The following is a 23,888-nucleotide window of genomic DNA, read 5'->3' on the forward strand; positions in this document are numbered from 1 at the left end:
GGGAATTCTCTCTCAGATCAGACAACAATATTTTAAGTTCTCTACTGCATTTATTAAGGGCCATTTTGATATCAGGTGATCTAAACTGCTGCCAACGTTTTCTGAGATGTCTTTTTTCGGCAATCTTGTCCCTAATATTGGGTGGAACCGAAAGCTTTATAGTAGACTCTCCAGAGTCTGGAGTTGATGCCCAAGCCGCCTCCCGTATATCATGAGAGAATCTCTCGACTGCGGACTCCAACTCGATAGGCTCCCTCAAAGGAACGCTCATCATTAAGCACTCATCAATCCTACGTCTGAATTCAGCCCAATCCGTTCTCCGACTATGCAGAGAAGGATTTTTTATCGTCTTCTGGATATCCGCGAATAAAGACAGAGAGACAGGAGAGTGGTCTGAGGATAATTCTGCAGTTGTGGTTACAACAGAGCGGCGGACATCTATACCTTTAGTCACAAAGAAATCTATGACATCAGGAATTTTATTTGTATCAGTGGGCCAATAGGTTGGCTCACCCGTTGAAAGAATCTTTAGGTCATTGTTTCTAATAGATTTTAGCAGTTCTCGTCCCTTAGAGGTAACCAGTCGCGACCCCCATTCAGTGTGCTTCGAGTTGAAGTCACCACCCACAATAAATCTTGGTCCCAATACAGAGAACAAGTGAGAAAAGTGAGCTTCTTTATTGTTATGCCTAGGTGGGAAGTAAACTGCAGATATCACAATTTTACCAATAAAATCATCTAATTGGATATTTGTGGCTTGTAGATGAGTTTCAGATATGTGCGGAATTTCACTGTGTCGCAAATTATCTCGAATAATGATTGCAGAACCACCATGCCCCCTACCACTTGGATGATTGGAAAAGTATATTTTATATCTAGGTATTTTTATATAACTTTTTTGGGTGAAGTGAGTCTCAGATATTAGTAACAAATCAACCTTGTTTAAAGCAACAAAGGCTTTGAGCTCGTCTATGTGTCTACATAGACCATTGGCATTCCAACATACAATTTTTAGTAGTTCCATCATTACTTAATCTTCGAGACAAGAAGGTTGATAACATTTAACATGCTACTCACTTGAGACATCAGATCTTTCATCATTGACTTGAGCTCCTTCATATCCTCAGAGGGCGATACACCTTGAGCTGGAACCTGCTGTGAGGCACGGCTGGCCTGTTGGTTTATCTGATTCTCTCGACGAGCCACATCAGCATATGAAAACCGAGGATCAACACGTCCAGACTCAGAGGAGGCGCCGGGTACGATATGATTCGGGGGAGGATCCAACCGCTCGCGTCTTGTTTGGAGCCTTCCACGGAGAGAGGGAAACATTTTGCTCTGGATTTGCTTATAGATTCTGCATCCCTTGTAATTTGCTGGGTGATTTTCCTGACAGTTAGTGCATTGAACATTATTATCCCTTTCTTTCCTGGGGCAATCCTTAGATAAATGGAGTCCTGTACACTTAACACATTTAGGATCTCTATTGCAGTATGACTTGGTATGATTGTAAGATTGACAACGGGTACATTGGGGAACTTCGCGTTTTGGTTTTGGAGCTTCAAATTTAATTTTCATGTGCAATAAGACGTCAATTTTATAAATTTCACTATTATTGCTTTTAGGAGCAAGGTTAATATTAAACATAGGTAACGGTCTCTTTGAAATTCGATGCTTCGTGTTCCATATATCCCGCACAATATGGCCCTTGGAAGCAAGTTCCTCTTTTATTTCCTCCACATCAGCTGAAGAGTGCATATGCCTCAACACAACACGGAAGGGCTTGTCAGCTTTATATTGATATGAATGCAAAGGAATTTCTTTTTCTCTCAATCTCTTGAGAACGTTTCTGTACGACTCGATAGAGTTCACCTGAATTTTAATTTGGTTATTACCCAATGTCTTCAACGAAAAATCGTTAGATGCACTTGAATTCAAAAGTGCTGTGAGTGTTGAGATTTGTTCCACATTATGAACAATGATTGGAGGAGGCCTCGGTTGATTGTGTCCAGACTGTTCGACATTGTCTACTGTCACGTCGGTTTGGGTGTCTTCCGGAAGATCCTCCACTACGAGCTCAGAAAACTTATTTTCCGTGGGCAGTGCAGATGTTAGGTAGTCACTAATCTTCGACTGTTTAGCCGGTTGTCCATTCGCCCGGGGAGGGCTTTGTCTGTAACGTTTACCAGCCACATTTATCCAGCCGGAGTCCGTGTTGTTAACCTTGCTGATGCTGTCATTCATGGCGCGCAGATGTCAAGGCAATGAGATCCAAACACCAAAATGAAAACTTCCAGAAATTAGGGTCAGGAGATCCACGAGAAATCGCCCTTCACAAAGAAGAATCGTGGAGCCCCCTCACCTGGAAAAATTTGCCGATATTTGGCTTAAAAACACAGATAGGTGTGAGTAAAATCCAAGAAAAACAGGAGCGCTTTAGAGATATGTAGATTGCACTTGCCTGCCAATTTGACACCATTTCAACACATTAAAAATATTTTAGGTTAATTGTAAAATTTTATTTTTTTTTTTAGTATTTCTCACTTTTAATAGCAATGTTAACTTTTAATCTCGGTATTATGCACTTCGGGATTATTCACATACAATTGGGTATATTTACCTACCATTTGTGATTCAATTTGTGAAATCATTTTTGAATAACACCTTAATGTGTACTATGTCTTTATGCTCATTTTTCAGAAAAAAAAACTTTAATTTCTTTTATTAAGGTGAAATGCGTGAAATGGGTAAAATTGTTGAATATTCTAAGAATTTATCGAAGAACTAAGTGAAAAAGTACTACATATTTATTACTGTTTTTTTTTTTTTTGAACAATTGAATTTGACTACATTTACTCCGCGCGGAATATGTTCTTGTATCAACTTAAACAATAGAAATCTCCTGACGATTTGCGAATTTTGTTAACGTATAATGAGCATAATGCCTTTCCGAGCGGTTTTTTCGGTCCCTGAAAATGTGCATAATCCCGGAATCCCGTGTGTTAATTTTAGGCGGTCCCGGTCCCGAGGTTATGGATATTTTCGGCACTGAATAAAACTCACCAAATTTCAGTGATCTTGTAATTCAGAAAGAAAACGTGGAATCTTGTGATTTGTGAGAAAATGTCTACGACTTCCAGATTTCTAAGAACGTATTTGTATATCTTGTAATTTCTGTGCGATTTTGGACTTATATTATTCAAATATTCAATATACTTTAATATTCTTTAGTGTTCCTTGAACCCTCATGTTATTCTCGTATGGTTGTTCCAAAATAAAATATAATTTTATAATTTCGAAGGTTCCATTCCATACTATTTTAAGTCGACTTAGAATTATATTACTCCGAGAGATATGTTCTTCTTGGGACCGAGATCTACAACTGGTGAAAATCTGGTGGTCATCCGGCGTTCGGGTAACGAGATATTCATTTTTTTCGAATAAAAAAAATTACACGGGCAGCATAGGAAATTGCCAACTTCAAATGGCTCTCCTGAAATGTTGTCATTCTGAGATAGAATAGTATGGAATGAAACCGCCGATTTATTCACTACTTTTTACCTTTTAACTGTTACAAGGATGCACTGCATAAGTTTACGTTTAATTTACAAGATCAGTTGTGCGTTGTGCGTGATCCACGATACTTGATTATATTCATAAAACGATACGCGATGAAGAGAGCATTTTTGTAATTACACCTATAATTTTAAATGGTAAACATTTAAATGATGAAGAGATAAATTTAAATGGAGCTTTTAACGAGATCTATTAATTATCATGTAAAAATACTAGATAAGGGGAGGTGGGGCTACTTTGAGCTGTGGAGCTACATTGATATATGAATTTTTGTCTATTTGTAAATGAAGCTGGTCCTTACAATTATTTTGTTTAGATCCGCAATTGTTTTGTCTCTCCAAATTACATTATGTTAAAACCCAGTTTCCTTTAGAAATATAGGAAAAAATCGTATAACAATTTGTACGTAGTAAAAATACAGCTGACTCTCTCAAATTCGGGCATTTGGGACCGAAATATCACCCTAATCAGAGAGAAATTCGGGTGTCAAATTGTTTGAAATGCACCGATTTTTTGTTCATCTGCATGCATATATTAAGTTTAGATACTCATACTTATTGTGAATTGCATTGCAAATTCTTAATAATGCAAAATCACATCATAACTAAGTCAAACCATGGTAAATTTAAGAACATTAGCTTCTTTCGATAATCATAATTAATCTTAAAAAGTGTCAACAAACATTTTTCGAATTTAACTGCCGCCCGAATTAAAAAGTAGTCCGATCTTAAAAGAACCGAATTAGCGAGAGTCTACTGTACTGCCGGTAATGCCTCAAATATTTTTTTTAACAGAATATTAAAAATACTATAACAATTTCTTTTAGATCTTAATTTTTAATTTTTGCAAATGATTTTGAAAAACTGATAATTCTGTTTTCTCGCAAACCCATTGATTGGTTTAAAAAAATTCAAGGGAAAATGTAAATAATTTTCAGTTAATTACATTATTCTGTTTTTTTCTTCAAGACTTGAGCGAGATTGAAAAGATGAAATGCATCTCCACCCTTTAACAAAATTGGAATTTTCGTAGGACAATTCCTTGTTTCTCCAAAATCCATTCCTATGTTTTGTGGGATTTTGTCCCGCTTTCCGACTATTTTTATGGAAAATTCGTTATTTCTTGGAAATTTTGTAGACAAGTCGACGATTTTATAGTACTGATACGTAGCGCCATCTATTTTTTCGACATATAAATTCACCGAAATTATGCTTTAGTTTCGAGGCGCTGCCACCAGAGTCTCTGGTGTAGGATCTACCCTATAACAATTATTCGTGGAAATGAATTTGAGCGCTTTTTCCGAGTTTCTGATATAAAATCAGAGGAGTTGTCTGCATTGTGAAATATTTTAATATAAGTACGGGTTTTTATATGATTAGGAAGAGTGATTAGGAAGAGTAATTTGTCTAAAATATTAGATAAAGGTAATAAAGGCAATTTAGTAGAGGAAAATTACAGTGGAAGCTGTAGGAAAAGTCCGATGTAATGTAGGATTTGTCTGATGGATTGTCGTATGATGGCCTGGGAGAGATGTTATAGGGTCTGTGCTGGTGTTGTCGCTGTCAAAGTGTTCGCGGAGAAATGTCGGGATATATTTTATAATTTTTACCTAAAATCCTTTCATCTAAAATGACCATAACCGAAACAAATCAAGCGAGCATACCGCAGTTAACAAATGGTGATGATAATTCAAAGAGCAATGCCACCAGCAAGAGTGAAAAAACGCCAACAAAGGGGGATGATGTTAAGTCTGGCGACGACGAAGAGCGACATCGGAGGGAGTTTGTGAAGGAATTACGGATTTCCCATGAGAATAAAGGGTAATTGGGACTATGGGGAGTGCTACTGGGAGGCAATGTGGGCAAATGGGGTTGGAAAAAGTGGTCAGGGTGGTGCAGAGTTGATTGATTTTGCACATAACCTCACTTGTTTGCTTTGTAGGACGCCATTCGCCAGATTCCCCAAGATAAGCGGGAAAGAAGTGGATTTGTACAAGTTATACGTTGAAGTGACCAGTCGTGGTGGTTGGCTAAAGGTACAGCAGCAGTTTGTGCGTGACTCTGGGTGGATTTTAACAAATCCGTGTGCTTTTTAGGTCAATCAACGCAATGACTGGGATGAGGTGCTGGAGGAGGTGGGCTTCCCCAACTCAATTGTCAATGCACCTGTAGCCATCAAGTATATCTATCTGAGGTATCTCGATCGCTATGAAAAGCTCCATTTCCACGGGGAAGAGAATGAACGGGCGGATGATGAAGATGATGAGAATAGGCACAAACGATGGAATGCCAGGCTCCTTCACAATGTTCCCAATACCTACAATTATCATCAGCACGCAGTCTCAGGTAAGTCAGCCTCTTTAACACTTCTACAAATCCTTCATTACCCTAATTTCCTTCACAAATGAATTCCAATTGGGAAGGAATATCCGTATCCAAAGAAAATTTTCACTCTCCAGGCCTTTCCGGCAACTTCCGGAAAGTTGCATTGATTGCAGAGAGAAATTCAAGGGCTCATTGAGTATCGTGTGACTTTAGTACGGCCATGAATACATTTTTCCTCCTGCAGTTATTTTAATAATAGAAAAAATTGTGGTTAACAAAAGAATCACAGTAAAACTTAAATTTTCATTCAAAACCAATTTTCCCACAAAAATAATTCCCAATTAAAAAATAATCAAACACAACCGGATATTTTGGTTGGTTTGTGGTTAAGAGAAAAAGAGAATAAAACCACAAAAATTTTTTAAAAATCCAACGCTAATGCAAATTTCTCAATTTTGCAGATTCTCAGAGGGCTCAGCACAAATTGTCCACGGATCTGTACAAGAGTTCGGAATATGACAAACTTTTCCTCTCTCTAATGTCGCCATTGCCCAATGAGCAGGATTTTGCCATTAATGTTTGCACTTTGATGTCCAACGAGGGAAAGCACACGTTGAAAATTGAGAGATGCCCAAAGCTCATTGACATCCTCCTGGCGCATGCAGGACTCTTTCAGCACTGTGAGTAATTTTATTTTATGTTTTTTTTTCTTCAAAATTTCCTTTTATGACCAATACACAATAACTTTTGTTTGTAAACATGTTTTCAAAATTTCCTATGAGAGAGAGGGAGATGACTAGATCTAGATCTCAATCGCTCTCATTGAAATGTCAAAAACATGTTTACTAAACAAAAATTATTGTGCGTTGGGCATTAATGAGAAAAAAACTAAAAATAGACATCATAAATTTAGATAAAAAAAATAATGCGATAATAATTCTTTAAATATTCTTCAAGATTTCAACCCTTTGTATACGATAAAAATTTCTTAAAGCTAATTAGGAAAAACACTGTCAAAAAACATATTTTTTATTTGGAAAAAAATCCTACGACATTTATAAGGTTTAATTTTGTGAAATTGAATGGTTTTATTATTTTAAGACCTCTGCAGATTGGAAACAATTTTTGTCAAAAACTACTTTTTTGAAGGAAATTGTTTGCATTGATGTAGGTGGAAACGTCAAAATTTTGTCAAAAATCCAATTTTTGACGAAAATTGCTCCCAATGTGTAGACGTCTTTATGCAAATGTCTTCAAAATAAAGGGGTGGCAAAGCGTCCCAAGTTATGTGAATTGCCCGAACTTGTGACCTAGATGATATAGGGTAAGTGTGCCAAATTTCGGCATAGTTGCATGCAAGCGCCAGTCTCAAGTTTGAAATGTAATATCTTTAATAGAAATTGATTTTTTTATTCCTTTTACTTAAGGAGTGTTCCTTAGAACCTTGTAGACAGTTTATCGTCTTTATTTACTCTAAAATCATTCTTAATACATTTTAAAATGAATAAAAATGTAGACATAGCTTTGGTGCCCTATTTTGGCCACCTTCATTCTCATAGTTCCTTGCCCTTAGGGAATTCTTCCAATATCTTTTTCACGACATCTCGTATGTCAAAGCTACATTTCTTGTTATTCTTTTGCATTGTATAATCTCTAGAGTACGTAAAATCTAAAACTTCATGGAAATTCGAGGAACAAAAAAGGTGGCCGAAATTGCAAGCTGGCCGGAATTTGGCACACTTACCCTACATCAAAAGTACTTCTGCATTACTTACAGTTTACCGGTTCTAAACCGATTTCAACCGATCCAAAAATCACTCAAAAAATCCCCCAAAATTGTTTTAAGAGTAATAAAATTGATTTTCGGATAAAAAATACTATTCGCGTCATAACCGGAGCATTACCGGTTCACAATCCATTTACAACGATTTATAAATCACTCAAAACCTTGCCCAAAATACACCTTGGGAGGAATACAATGGAATTTCGGATAAAAATTAGATAGGGGAGACCAGGGCAGAATTATCCACGTATGGTATTAGACAGTGGGATGTTATAGCCTGCCGTAAAAGGAATATTCAATAAACCACTACACTCAGTTCCGGCATTATGCACTTCGGGATTATACACCTGACGAGATTATTCACATACAATTATGCAAATTTGTTTACTTTTGGGAGTCAATTTATGAAATCATTTTTGAAATACGCCTGAATGTATACTAGGTTGCGACGCGAGAAATTTGACGACACTACGCTTATTTTTCAGCATAAAACTTTAATTTCTTTTGTTAAGGTAAAAATTTTAAATATTCTAACCATTTATTGAAGAACTCTTGCCAAAGAGTACTGTTTGTTGATGAATTTGTTTTAAATTCTATGTATTTCACGGGTCGTGAAATATTTCGCGGATTTTCGCGGGTCGCGAGAAATTTCACGGATTTTCGCGGTTCGCGAAATTTTTCGCGGATTTTCAAGGGCCGCGAAAAATTTTGCGGACTTTCGCCTGTCGCTAATTTTCATTTTGAAGTGAAATTTTGCACATATCAAGTCTGACAAAGGCTCTAAATGGATGTAAAGTTTGAGGCCTCTATCTCTCATAGTTTCCGAGATAATCGACTTTAAAGATTTTCAGATACTTTCATGCATTTCTCATTCAATTTTCCTTATTAATAACGATAATATGTTACATACAGTTTAACCCTTTAAGGACGAGAAGCTTTCCGCTGAGCGAAATTCAAGGAAATCAAGTTTCCCTCGATATTTTAGCTTAAATAAGAGATTTACGGTTAAATATAAATTTTCCCATCCCTAGGAGTCCTGGAAAACTATGGGTGATATATGACCTAATCGTCCTTAAAGGTGAAAAAGCACAAAATTTTCTAGACGACTAGTTTACTCGTTTGCTCTGTTATTTTTGAAAGATAAATAACTTAAATATATTTGTAATAATAAAAAAAAATATTTAGAGTACGAGTAAAAATTAAAACGATCAAAAATTAATTTTAAAAAACCTCATTCAATTTTTGGTCTCAAAGAATCTTGAAGACTGGTACACAAAAACAATAATTTTTATGAAAAAATGTATTATTGTTTACTTCATTTTTAATTTTTATGATATTCATCGAAACAATTGCGAGTACTGGTAACACAGAGATAAATGTCGCATGCCTCACAAATACAATTCGTCTTATAACCCTTTTTTTCTGATAGCACCATGTGCACCTCAGATTTCTTCGAAACATGTTTGATGGTAATGGGTAGGTGCAGTAGGTGCAATGTTGCTTGTTTCTGGGAATTTCAGACGTACAGTTGCACATTGCTGTGGATCTGGGAGTTCTTCCGGAGTTGATGCGTTTTCGATGAAGACTTTAAAGTCCACTTCATCCATGTCTTGTTCCAAATATATTATGTCTCTTTCGTTCAGGAGAAGATTGTCGGCATCATCGCTATCTTCCGGGCATAATATGTGGATGATTTCGGGTTCATTGATCATGAAATTTTTTTTCCACTTTTGAAGTCATGTACAAGAGTAAAAAGTTATGAATTTACAACATATACCCAGAAGTATCTTATAAATTATCAAAATATTACCTTCTTCAGTCAGTATTGCACTGGGAAATCTCAGCTAATTGATATATCGCACAATATTTCACGAAAAATCAACTATTTTGCGCACACATACACAAAAACATGAAACAGTCTAACCTCAAATCTTCGAAAATCCACTAGAGACAAATTCGGTGTTTTTTACCGTTAGGGACGATTTTGTCATATATGACCCATGGAAATTATGAAGCTTTCTTGAAAATACCAATAAACTATAATTTTTACTTTGTTGAGAAATATTATATATAGTTATTATAGTTTCTAGTCCCAAGAGGAGTTTGCTTAAAAAAATTAGAAATATTAAAAATATTAAAATTCAAGTACCAACGTGAAAATTTGAAAATTCGTTATTTTTGAGCTCAAATATTTTTTATATAGCAAATAAGCTGGAGATTTGCAAAAAATATCCTAGATTCCTACATCTTTCTACTTCGTGATTATGTACAAACATTAGAAAGAAATAACTTCAGGTAGTCAGGAAAAATTATTTTCTCTATGGGTCACGGAGGACCCAATCCTTAAAGGGTTAAGAATTATTAAACGAAATTTGCATTATTTATTTATAAATATCGTTCGAGTTTGCCACAATTCAAATTTGCAATGAAGGAATCGCACCTCTATAAGCTGATCTAGGCTTATCACTGGCTTTTTTTGGGATTGCTCGAAAACGCGTCGTGCGATTTTTTTCATTTTTGGATATGTTTTAGAGATTACTCAGGTGGACATTTAATCCTTAGACGATTATAACCGTTGAATCATTCCTAATAACGATTTTTCAAGGTCAAAGGTTAAAAACACACTAGAGAGCGTATTTTATCAAGCGAAGGGGGTCATATTTGGGCTCGTTGGAAAGGTCTTGGAATTTCTGACAAAACTGAACAGGTTCTAATCGGTTTTGAATCGGTACTGAACCGGTTCATAACCGATAAATATTTTTTATACGAAATTCATTTAAATTACTCCTGAGGTGTATTTTGGGACACATTTTGAGTGATTTATAAATCGGTTCAAATCGGTTGTGAACCAGTAATCAACCGTTTATTTACCGCTGTAGCTGGTTTAATTGATTTTACTTCTTTGTTTTTACTTCTTTTACTACTTAATAGATTTACTTCTTCAAAAATTTTCTAGTTTGAAATTCTTCCCTTTTCAATTCCTAATTAAACAAGTTCATTTGATAAAATGGTTTAAAAAACATATTTAGGGTAAGTGTACCAAATTTCGGCATAGTTGCATGCAAGCGTCGAAGTCTCAAGTTTGAAATGTAATATTTTAAACACAAATTGATTGTTTTTATTCTTTCTTCTGAAAGAGTGTTGCTTGGAACCTTGTAAAGGTTTACCGTCTTTATTTATTCTAAAATCATTCTTAATACATTTTAAAATGAATAAAAATATAGACATAGCTTTGGTGCCCTATTTCGGCCACCTTCATTCTCATAGTTCCTTGCCTTTCGGGAATTCTTCCAATATCTTTTTCACGTGATCTCGTTTATCGAAGCTACATTTTTTGTTATTCTTTTGATTTGTATAATCTCTAGAGTACGTAAAATCTGAAAATTCATAGAAATGCGAGGAACAAAAAGGTGGCCGAAATTGCAAGCTGGCCGGAATTTGGTACACTTACCCTATCTTGAACAGATGTTTATCAAGAATTTCCACTCAATTTCAAGAATATTCTAGCCATATAAAAAAAAACTGCAATTGCTTTATAAAACAGCCTATTGTTGGCTTTATTCAATGAACAATAAAATCCAAAAAATAAATAAAATGTCTTTCAACAGACACAATGCGGGAAATCTTTACGGAATACTATTCAAAGATTCGGAAGCACTCATTGCAGACTTTCTGGAATGATTGTCTGCAGGACAAGCCACAAATACTCGAGTTGTCCTTTGATGACTATTTTACGTCGTCTGACGATAAATTGGTGCGTGCTGCTGAGATCCTCAGTAAGAATCTCCACCGGCAAATACGTCCGGATTATGTGGTGGATGTAGATGAGGAGGCTGACAGGGATTGTAGCCTCGAAGTGGCTGAATTGAATTTTCTGAGCCTTGGTCGGGGTTTGGGAACGCATGAATATGTTGGACAGCGAATAACGCAAATTTCCACAATTATCCGGAATTTGAGCTTCATTGAGGACAATGTGGGTGTTTTGGCGAGAAATAGGACATTGGTGAGATTTCTGGTGATGAGTGCAAATATTCGCTGGAGCAATTTGCATCATATGGGTTTGGATATACTGGGAAATTTAGCCTTAGAATTGGATCTCAGTGATCCGTCGACAGATGACTTGACACGGTGTCTACTGTCGACGATCACAGAGGGCCTGGAGTCGCAGGATCGTGGAGTGATTATTAGCTGCCTGGAAGTATTATACAAACTATGCCAAAAATCCTCCAATGAGGACCATCTGCACAAGTGTTTGGACAAAAAGGTGTATCGGCAAGTGTGTCTGTATCTCAGTCTCAATGACATTATGCTCTTGCTGTATACACTGGAGTGCATCTATGCCCTGAGTCTTCTGGGGGAACGATCGTGCAATGCCATTGTGCAGGTGCGAGGTGTTGTGGACACATTGGTATCACTGGTGACAGTAGAGGCTCAGAGTTATGGAGCTGATGGATGTATTTTGATGCGAGTGGTTGAAACTGTGCCAGGAAATGCAAATCTCTCCTCACTGGCATCACATCACATCATCAATAGCAGTTCCGTGGTTAACCTTCAACAGGGAAATCTCATCAGTCACTCCAGTTCTGGATCATCAACGCACTCACTCACAACGCTCAGTCAGCAGGAAGCTCAGAGTAAGTCTTTTCGTTTTTTCTTCTAAAATGCAAATTTTCAGCTTAATTTTCGTCATTGTTTTCTTAACGATAAGCGATTTAAAATTTAATGGGCTATTCCAGTGAAAATGAATATATTTTTAGGTGTGATTCCTTCATAATCACACTTATTGTAATCCTCGGATTTTCTCAAAGTGCTCCGATCGAGCTGAAATTAACAGGGTATATGTTTTGAAGACCCCTGATGCCGAAAATGGTAGTCCACCATTTTCGGGTCCGGCCGACCGTCCGGCCGTCCGTAGTACGCAATATCTCCGGCTTGGAAAGAGATATTCCTCATAGATTTTTTTTAGTATATCTACTCGCGCGTTCAACGATTTCTATGTTATTAGTTTTTTTTTTTGAAAAACCGGTTCTAAACCAGTTTAAAACCGATTTTTATAGGTTTTCTAGAAATTGACCTATTCAAATTTGAACTATTTGAAAATTAGTTTTTCCGAGTAAAAACAAGTGAAAACAAGATCTATCATTCATTCTTGTGCAAAAAAATAACTTTGAAGCTTTAAAATAGCGTAAAACATGTCATGTTGATTAAACTGTTAAAAGCCTTTTTTGCAATAATTTTTAGTTTTTATGCGACGATGACCCGAGGTCACTAACGAGTGCCATTTTGAGACAAAAGCATCAGGACAGAAACCATTGTTTTACACTCAAATTTCGGTGGAAAAGTTCTTTTTTCTACTGAAAAGCAACACTGTTAGAGGCAAAAAGCTCTTTTGGCCTCTAGCCACAGAGGACTTTTGACCATTGGGGTACATTAAGAGCCATATATGGCGGATAAATTGACAAATTTGACAATTTTCTCATAGAACCTTAGATGAACCTTAGGATGGATCTTAGAACCTTTCCTCTTAGTTTCTAAGATCCAACGCCACCAAGACTTTAATTTTTCCCTTATTTTTCTTCGTTAAACATTTTTCCAACGGTATTTCGGTTCAAAGTTAATGCAGAACTTTAGAAAATGGAACTTAATTTACTAATTATAGTTAAAAATGAAATTATTAAAAGATATTAACCCTAGCGCTCAATTTATTTAGTGGAATTATACATATTTCCACCCTAAAAAAAAATTCTATTATATTTTTAAAAATACTTAGAATAAAAAATCAAAATGTCGATTTTTTATGTTGGCACGAAAGGACGTTATGGTCTACGTATGAGTTTTTTACGACATTTCTTTTTTTTGTTGAGTTTCTTTTAGGATTAGTGGGTGGAATTATACTTATTTCCACCACTGTATACAGGGGGGTGACATTGTCTCTACAAAATGCGACCAGTTTTAGTGTAAAGTTCTTCCTGTTTTCGTACACATTTCACGAGATACCTTCAAAACTAAGTAGGTTGCCAATTTGGGGTTTTCGGTTGCCTCTTCGTTATTAAATTGGCTTTTATTTCGCATTTATATTTTTTGCTAATTCATTATACAATGACAGAAAACTGCTAATAAACCCAAAAGTTTTTTCGGCACGCTAGAAACATTTGGGAAACATAAGAAATGTCATGCCCCTGACTGTATGTATATATATATAGAGTATATGTAGTATATAGAGTAGGCTCTGTATATATATTATATTTCGCGGATCGTGAACTTTTTCGCGGATTTTCTCGGCTCACAAAATTTTTCGCGGATTTTAGCGGGTCGCGAAATTTTTCGTGGGTCGTAAACTTTTTCACGGATTTTCGTGGCTCGCGAAATTTTTAGCGGTTTTTCGCGGGTTGCGAAATTTTTCGCATGTCGCGAAATTGTTCGCAGATCTTGCATTTCTTAAGCCTAAATGAAACTCTAATGTGATGTCAAGTTAAAGACCTCTATCTCTCATAGTTTCTGAGAAAATCGACTTTAAAGTTTTTTTTTAGACATTTTTATGCATTACTCTTCCAATTTTCCTCGTTTTCAAGTGAAATTTTGCATTTCTCAAGCCTAAAGGAGACTCTAATGTAACTTCAAGTTTGAGGCCTCTATTTTTCATAATTTCCGAGAAAATCGACTTAAAAGATTTTCAGATACTTTTATGTATTTTGCATCCAATTTTTTTCATTTCTTTAAGAATTATTTAACGAAAATTGCATTATTTATGTATAAATATCGTTCGAGTTTGCCACAATCCAAATTTGCAATGAAGGAATCGCACCTCTATAAGCTCATCTAGGCTTATCAGTGGTTTAGGATTTTATTGTCATGCTTCTACATAATCTACTTTTTTTGTGTTGGTTCGTGTCACGACTATTTGGTGGTTTTAGAAAACGCCGAGGACTCGGGAAAACAGTCGAGACAGGAACCAACACCAAGAAAAGTCGATAATGCAGTAGCACTTGAGAACAGTGAAGTGTTAAAAACATGGTAATTTTTAAAAAGAAAAGACCATTAAATTGGTTCACAAATTCAGTTTTCCATGCTCACCGTATTAAGCTAATTTACGCTTTTTCATTGCAATTCTTACGCAAATTCTCAATTACCGTATTACCTTATCTCATACTCGGTGGCACTAGGTGAAAATAATATAAGAAAATTGAAGAAATAAAGCGAAAATTCGATAAACGGTGAGCAAAAAAACTTTAAGAGAAATTATTCGTACGTTTTTTTTGCTCACCGTTTATCGAATTTTTGTTTTATTTATTCAATTTTCTTATATTATTTTCACCTAGTGCCACCAAGTATGAGATAAGGTAATACGGTAATCGAGAATTTGCGTAAGAATTGCAATGAAAATGCGTAAATTAACGAAATACGGTGAGGCTACGGCGAGGATTTTATTGTCAATGTGATTCTGCCCTTAACCGAGTTAAATTTGATGGGGATTTCAAAACCTTTCAAATAAATCCAGTCTTGGTTAAATTAATTAAAAAAAATTACGGTTTTTATAGCAATTTAATTTTTCATTTTGAAAAAAAAAATAGGAATTTTGCAAAGTACATAAAATACTAGTTATTTTTTTGAGTCAGCTATATAAGATCTTTGTTGCAATTCTTGCAGAAATATGCACATCAATTCCTCCACTGGTTGCTAACAGCAGCCCCATTAAGGCCACAGTGCCATCTCAAGTGGTATCCAATGCTGCAGTCGTGCCTGTTGGCATGTCTTCACCCAAGATGACCCATAGCACCCCAAGTGTTGCCGTTGTCAATGCAAATAGCAACACCGCAACTAATGTTGTGGTGGCCTCGATGGATTCGCAGGCTTCACAGCAGAATTCACCCACTGTGGCAGCTAAACATGCTCAACAACAATTGATACAGGTGAGAAATATTTTTATTGCTATTGAGAATACAAGATGGAGGAGAGTGAGAATGATGGTGTACACTTAATTTCAATTACTATCATTAATAATTAAATTTAATATTATTTTTTTTAATGGAAATGGAACTTAATATTGGGTACAGTACGATAAGTAATCTGTTGATTAAAATTGGTCGGTACAATATCTAATTCCGGTAGTAAAAAAAACAATTTCAATCAATAAAAAGTCAAATTTAATTAGTAAAAAATCTATTTAGGCTAAATGTTCTAATTCAAAACCATTTCCAGAGGCTTTAACTTTGACGGAAGATTCAACACATTAAATTCATATTTTTTCTGAAGAGAATTACATAAATTTGCTCCTTGACTCTTCTAAAATGTTACTGTTTAGTGAAAATTCTTTAGATATAATTTGAAAACTTATTAAATACAAGAAATATACGCGAATGTAAAATGCTTCTATTGGAAACATAAATATTAATCCAAATGGAGACAAGGGAAAGTTTCTAATTGGAGACAGTGTAAGTGAAACCACGACGAAAGGCTTCCAAAACCTTGTTGAGTTGCTCCTGAGTGCAGGATTTGGCCTTATTCTTGGTCTTTTCTCCATTCTCATCTAAAACAATAAGAAAATCTCTCCAAAAAATCATATTACCGGGGTTTCCTATTGAAGGATTTGCAGACACTTAAAAAAACCCTTTTTGTTCACGAAATAAGTAATTATTTAATTTGAAAACTTCACGTACCGTTAACAAAAAGTTTAGCACTTAATTTAACTAAAATTAGCCAGAAATATGACATAAATGTTAAACAAAACGAATAAACAACAGTCACTTTATTATGTTTTTCATTGGAAAACATGATCGATCGATGAAAAATTCGATGGTGAAAAGGTACACTTTTAATTTTTCTGAGAAATTAACAAATTAAAATTTGTGAGTATGAATGGATTTTCACTTTATTTGGAGCAAAATTAACTAAATAATGAAACTGTGGTATAGAAAATATATAAATATAATAATTTAGTACTGTATTATGATGAAAACAATGACGTTTCCATTTAGATTAGCGAAAAATTTCCATTTGGAGTAGGTTTTGAATTAGCTTAATTTACCCTACTAGGAACTTTGGAAATAATGATTCAAATTCAAATTCTTTCAGTACGTTTTCTCTCAAGCCGGAACTCTTTTTTTTTCTTTTCTTCTTTTAATTGGCTTAATTAGAAACCTTTCTGTTTTTCTTTTTTTCGGAGCTTAGTCACCTACACTAAGACGCCAATGGACGCAAGTAATACTTTGATTTCTGACCTTACCAATTATTGTTCATTATGTGCTTCTAAAATTATATTCCAAAGGAATTTGATCCAATAAATTTTAAAAATTAAATTGAAACTACATTCCCAGCGAGCACAGTTATTTGGAAAAAAACTGCGTTTTCAGCATATTTTTGCTGAGAAATATGCTAACCGGTTAGCAGTTATCTAGTTGTCGGCTAGCAGATGTGAATTTTGATTTTATAAAATTTTCCTTATCTGTGCCAGCGCCATTAGAAATCAAATTCTTTTATATTTTGACCAAATGATTTTTTTACTGAGCATTTTTACTAAAATAACACCCTATTTTTTTGTACAAAATTTTCATTTACTAATTTTATTTTTTACGATATTAAAGGTTTTCGTAATAGATCTATCTTCAAAATGATATAATTGAGTATATTATTTGAAATATTTTTTTTTAATAAAAATTCAAATGTACACCACATTGTGCTAATGTCTCACCTTTGTTCAGAACAAATTGCGGTTTTATTATATTCTTTTCATCATTTCTTTTACTACATTCTCCATGTTTCTTTGTCATCAGACAATAGCAATATTTCATCTTTCATTGCTCTTGTCTCAATCTCTGGTGTTTTATTTATTTCTTTTTTTTTCTTTCAGGAGAATGAACAATTTGCACTGGCATGGTTGAGAGCAACTTTTGAGCCCGCTGCCAATCTCAATACGCGAATTGAACAGCAAGAATTGTATAAAATGTACATCACGGCAAGCTCAAAGCTGGGCCGTCGAGGAGTTGTATCTCCTGTTCACTTTCCCAGATGCGTACGATCGGTGTTTGGTGGTTCTGTTGGACCCAATCCCATGAAGCTGGACTCGATGCCGTCGGAGAGTCCACAATTCTACTATGAGGGCATCAAGATCCGAGCAAAGCCACTCCCAGTGGTTCACAAGGGGATTATTGTGGTGAGTGGAAAGATTCTTGTTAGTTTTTCCTTTTTATTTGTCTTGCAGCTTCATCTGTGCTTCAACTTGTCTGCTTTACTTTGAAGTTAAAGGGAAGAATTGTTTATCAAGAGAAAATGGGATATAATTTTAGCTTGCTTTACAGAATTATAAGATATTGTTTTGATTTTTATGAAAGTCAAAACACTAATGAGTCCATTCAGAAAGGTTTATAATATTCCCTTTGAGTAAGTTGCAACTCTAAATGACTTTAGGTCACGCCCCTTTCAGAAGCCTCAGTGGAAAAGAAAGCAATATTTTTGGATACTAAAGACTTAATGATGTTTAATTAGTGGTAATTAAAAATAAATAGTTTCTTCTATTTCAATATGAAGAGGCAGTGTACGGAATTCGCCCATGAAAATTAGGCCACGCCTCCTAGAGATTTTTACAAATTGCGTTTAGTGAATCCCCAAGCGAAAGAAATAGAAATTATATGAAAATAATTTACAAATTTTTTGCTAGATTAATACTTTTGTTTAATTAAAGCTCAATAGTCATTGTCAGACTTAAAATTCAATTATTTATGACTAATTTTATAACTGAGAACTTCCAAGCAGGTCTATTGAGATTTTTTCGACAAGAACTCCAAAAACTGTTTTTTAGATGAACACTATGTCGGTAAAAGTGGGAGTGGCTTCTCATTCCCAGTAGGCGTGGCGTGTTCAACTTTTAGATTCAACTTGAGCTTTCAATAATAGCTGGACTAATAAAATAAAAGCATTTAAAATTTAATTCGCTGGTATTTTAGCTGATATTTTTGAGGTCCGAAGAGAAATCCGACCTCGCCAGATTAGGTTGAAAATATGTATGTACACATTTGAGACAAGTGGATCACGAATATGATACCTGTAAATAATAGATTAAACGAAGAAGAATAGAGAGAACGAAAAAAATATTGACAAATGATTATTAACCGTTATCAATGAACTTTCTCTTTCTTTGCACTCAAACTATTTAGATTAGAAATGACCAATGATAAGCCTAGGGAAGATGATATTCTTTACAGGTTAATCCGGGGTATTTGGAACTTGGAATCTTACTTTTTTAAAAAATGTACATGATAAAAGATCATAAAAATTACGCTTCAACCTGGAAGACCTGGAAATAATTAGTTAACTCTATCGAGGTCCTACTGTGTAAAATAATAAATAAAATTAATTATCATTATGAGAATTTAAAAATTCGTCATTTTTGAGCTTTAGTATTTACTACATAGCAAATAGCTGGAGACTTGCAAAAAATATCCTAGATTCCTTCAACCTTCTACTTTACAAATATGTACAGACATAAGAAAAAATAACTTTAGATAGTCAGGAAAATTTTTTTTTTTATGGTACACCGGTGTTCCAATAGTCCTTAAAGGGTTAAGTGCTAGAATGGCTACAATTAAAGAAAAGCTCACAAAAATCACGGGTCCTATCCTAAGTCACCCTCAGAGTGCAAAGTCACTCGTATATGTATATATGCGCTAAACACTCACGTCGTCGAGCCAATTTTATTCGCTTCAGCTGCTGAGATTAGTTTGCTTGGCGCTGTTCTTTACCTTCAAGCACTCTGAGGTCGCCTGTAAAATACCTCAACTGCAATAAGCTTATCTGGGCTAACGAGTGGTTTTCTAATGCAATTATTAGTGACAGCGGTAAGACAGCGGCAGCCGCTATGAAAATAATAAATTCATTTGAATTTCATCGTTCGAAAATGGCATTATCACATTCTTTTGAAATAATTAGTTTTTTATTTTTCTTTAGTTGCCCAAAGGGCGTGGCCTAAAATTGTTTGTAGGCGGAGCTTACTAAAGCTGGGCAATACAACTAATCTTGAAAAAATATGGAAGCTTATAGTTAAGTAAAAGAATAATGTGACTACTTCAATGCAGTATGAAAATAATTAAGCTTATCTCTAATCGTAAAGGAATTGCTATGAATTTGAAAAACAAAATCTTATTTATGACTTTCTAAAACAACATCAAAATTGGTTTTGAAAATTATTAAGGCAGAGAAGAGCGGAGTTGTTTGGTATAATTTGAACAGTTTTTTTTCCGTTTTTCAACTGTTGTTCTTCAACTTGAAAGTTTTTATTTCAATATTAAAATATGAATACATATTAATGAGAATATTGTATTAGCGTCAGGCATATCTGGAATATTTCCAATCCGATCTTATATCTTAAAATTAAGATTTGGTTAATCCTGCGAAGATTCAAATAAGGCTAAGTGTCTCTTCTTAGGCTTTATGTATTTATTTAGAAATTATGTCCTACACAGAAAAAAATATTTCGTAAAATTGTTCGTAAATGTTTGTCGATTCCTATTGGGGACTTACAAAATAGTTGTAAATCGTATAACCCGATAAAAAGTTTGTAAATGTTTGTAAATATCTCATAAACATTGTTCGTAACATGATCAATTGACAAGCATTTTTTTGTTATTTTACAAACATTTGTTCGTAAATGTTCATAAACACATAAAAAATTTATGTAAAATTTTGTTATTTGTTTGTAAAATTGTGTCAGACAAACAATAATGTATGAACAAATGTTTGTAAAAGAATCAAAACTGCTCATTGAGTGCTTATGTACACAGAAAAAAAAATATTTTGTCAAATTGTTCGTAAATGTTTGTGAAATCCTATGGCAGACTTACGAAATGCTCGTGAATCGTATAACTCACAAACAAGTTCGTAAAATTTTGTATTTTTTTCACATTGTTCGTAAAATGATCATTTGACGAACATTTTTTGAACTTTTACAAACATTTGTAAATGTTCACACAAAAAAATGTTCGTAAAATTTTGTAATTTGTTCGTACTCGTTCGTAAATTTTTGCCAGACAAACAAAAATGTACGAACAAATACGACCAAATGACAAAATTTTACGAATTTTTTTTGTGTGTTTTGGACCTTTACGAACATTTACGAACAAATGTTTGTAAAGGTCCAAAAGATGTTCGTCAAATGATCATTTTACGAACAAGGTTTGTGAAAAAGTACAAAATTTTACGAACTTGTTTGTGGGTTATACGATTCACGAGCATATTTCCTAAGTCCTCCATAGGATTTCACAAACATTTACGAACAATTTTACAAATTTTTTTTCTGTGTAAATGTTTGTAAAAGGTACAAACTTTTACGAACTTTTCAGGGGATTTTACGAAGTATATGAGTAATTCGTAAATCCCCAGTGGGAATGCACATACATTTACTAAGAATTTTCCAAAATATTATTTCTGTGTATTGAAAAAAAACAAACTTTCTTCATGCGGTGGAGGGCACAGTATAAATGTGAATGCTCTTTTTCTGTCTGTGCTGTTGTGCTTTTCAAATCATCATGTAACAGAGTCTTTCAATGCAAGAAAAGAAAAAAAAAAGAAGAAATAGCAGAAGATATGGTTAAAACATTGCAATTAACTAATCCCAGACGGCATCTGCAACTCCGGCCGAGGTGACAAGTTGCAATCAAACAACGGTGCAACAACAGAAGGTGACAGTGAATAAGCAGCCACAGACACAGCCGGGATCAATTTTGGTAGCTCAGCTCAATCAGAGCAAGAGTGTTGTAATTAATAAGAAGCCCGTAAGCAACGATATTTCATCATTTACTCTGAGCAATTCACATTTTCACAACACACAAAAAAACATAATTCTTAAAATCATTTTTCGCCTTTGCTTCGAACTTTTTTTTGGTGGTAGATAAAAGGATTTGGGATATTAATTAGCCCCCATTGTTCTGGGCTTCTTTTTCTCTCATCCTTTTTGTAGTCAACTCTGCAAAAGCCACAGCACGCCTTAAACCATCAACATCCGGAAAATCATGTAATTGTGGTCAGTGGCAATCAATCACAGCAGATAACAAATGTCAATAGTGCGATTGTAAAGCCGCTAATCAATGCAAATCAATCATCGGTTGTTCCTCAAATTGCATCGACAACTGTATCATCGACTGTCCCATCGACATCAACGTCCAGCAGTAGTTTAATTAAGAGTCTCTTGGCCAATAAGGTAACATCCCCTGTTAACGACCAAAGCGCTGGTAGTAGTGTTTCTACTTGTTTGATTGCTCCGAATGTGAATCTGCATCAGGTAACCCAAAATATACTAACATTCTTATTAATAAATTAATTTTATATAATATTTTAAAATGAATTTAAAGAAAAATATTGCGTTAGATCAACTGCGTTGCATATAGAAAAGAGTATAAACAGAAAAAAAGAAGTGAGTGCAATGCGGTCTCGTGACTTTTTTAGGGTCAATGCAAAACACTCAAACAATGCTCCATGTAAAGAAAACAACTATTTAATTGGCATGCATAAACCTGCCTTATTCTTTTAATATTAACTCAATTGCTGAAAAGAAACTCAATGTTGTGTTTCTTTTAATAGTTTTCGTTTTGTATTTGATTATATATATTTTTTATTTAATAACAAACTTGTTTTTCTCTTTTGGAATTTGCTCTTAAAGATGTAAAAACTAAAGATTGATATATTTTTCTAATGATAACAGACTAAATAATAATGTCAATTTGATGTTGTATAATTGTAAAAGTTGTTGAAGTGAATTTTATCTGGGAAAATTAATGATTATTCTGAAAAAAAAAAGAAATATTTGTGGGATAATTTTATTAAATTGAGAAGTGGCAATATTATTATTGTATTATACAGCTTATTGTAGGTGAAATCCTTCACTGAGAGAAATCCGAAAAAGTTAAAATAACATTCCGGAAATGTTAATTTTACCCTGCAATATTGATTCGAAATCGGTGTAAATACTACCCTTTTTAGGTGTACTATGGGTTAAAATTATCCTTTTTCATGTTATTTCTACCCTTAAAAAGGTGTAAAATTAACATTAAAAAATGTTGATATATTTTTACACCCAAAAAGTGTTAAAGTTATGACGAAAAAAGTTAATCGTAGCCTCTTTTTTTCTCAGTGTTAGCGTGAGCAAACACAGAGTGCATGCAAATTCGATTTGGAACTGAAGATGAGAGATATTATATTATACAGCAATTTGGAATCAAATTTCTGAAAAATTGCAAACTTTTATTTAAATAAAAATATCTAGGATGTAAATGAACTGGTAGATAGGTGATTATGGAATATAGACCAGAGTTTCCTCTACAATTTTGTCTCAAAACTTGATCTTATCACTTGTTCGGTAGCCGAGATAATTCAATTGGGGGATCTTTTGTTCATGGGACGAACTACAACAATATCAAAGAATGATTGAATTTTCTTTTAAACATTTATTTTAAATAATGTAGGGTAAATTAGGCTAATTCAAAACCTGCTCCAAATGGAAATTTTTCGCTATTCTAAATGGAAACGTCATTGTTTTCACGATAAATACAGTACTAAATTATTATATTTATATATTTTCTACACCACAGTTTTATTATTTAATTAATTTTGCTCCAAATAAAGCGAAAATCCATTCATATTCACAAATTTTAATTTGTTAATTTCTCAGAAAAATTAAAAAGTGTACCTTTTCACCATTGAATTTTTCATCGATCGACCATGTTTTCCAATGAAAAACACAATAAAGTGACTTGTTTATTCGTTTTGTTTAACATTTATGTCATATTTCTGGCTAATTTTAGTTAAATTCAGTGCTAATCATTATTGTTAACGGTACGTGAAGTTTTCAAATGAAATAATTCCCTATTTCGTGAACAAAGAGTTTTTCTGAAGTGTCTGCAAATGCTTCAATAGGAAACCCCGGAAACATGATTTTTTTGGAGAGATTTTCTTATTGTTTTAGATAGGGCCTCGAGTGGGTCAGTGGATAGAGTAGTAGCTCTATGACTGCGAGGTCTGGGGTTCAAAGCTGAGCAGCAGCAGAAAAAGATTTCTCATGCCATATCGGCTTTGAATTCGTCCAGTGAATGAATGAATAGTAATGTCAATGGTGCATATTGGCAAAAAAAAGTGAACCGCCTAAACAATAGAGGCTGGTACGAAAACGAGTTTCGACATGAAAGTGGTACTCAGTCGATACAAATATTCGCTGTCACTGA

The 23,888-nt window shown here is 34.4% G+C and overlaps 1 protein-coding gene across 4 annotated transcripts in view; it reads left to right on the forward strand.

The window, feature by feature from the left end:
• Positions 1–5,099: 5,099 nt before the first annotated feature.
• Positions 5,100–23,888, forward strand: part of LOC129804300 (SWI/SNF nucleosome remodeling complex component) — a 33,242-nt gene continuing 14,453 nt past the window's right edge. Inside the window, exons 1-9 of one of the 4 annotated variants that reach the window (XM_055851463.1) lie at positions 5,100–5,396; positions 5,518–5,611; positions 5,672–5,921; positions 6,362–6,580; positions 11,292–12,317; positions 15,331–15,593; positions 17,531–17,833; positions 21,291–21,446; positions 21,632–21,952. In XM_055851463.1, the coding sequence (XP_055707438.1) occupies positions 5,206–5,396; positions 5,518–5,611; positions 5,672–5,921; positions 6,362–6,580; positions 11,292–12,317; positions 15,331–15,593; positions 17,531–17,833; positions 21,291–21,446; positions 21,632–21,952 (2,823 nt within the window). In that variant the 5' untranslated portion in view covers positions 5,100–5,205. The remainder of the gene's footprint in view (positions 5,397–5,517; positions 5,612–5,671; positions 5,922–6,361; positions 6,581–11,291; positions 12,318–15,330; positions 15,594–17,530; positions 17,834–21,290; positions 21,447–21,631; positions 21,953–23,888) is intronic. The other 3 variants (XM_055851464.1, XM_055851465.1, XM_055851466.1) reach the window with 3 other exon arrangements.

The sequence above is a fragment of the Phlebotomus papatasi genome, chromosome 2 (assembly GCF_024763615.1).
Source record: "Phlebotomus papatasi isolate M1 chromosome 2, Ppap_2.1, whole genome shotgun sequence".
Taxonomy (NCBI): Eukaryota; Metazoa; Arthropoda; class Insecta; order Diptera; family Psychodidae; genus Phlebotomus; species Phlebotomus papatasi.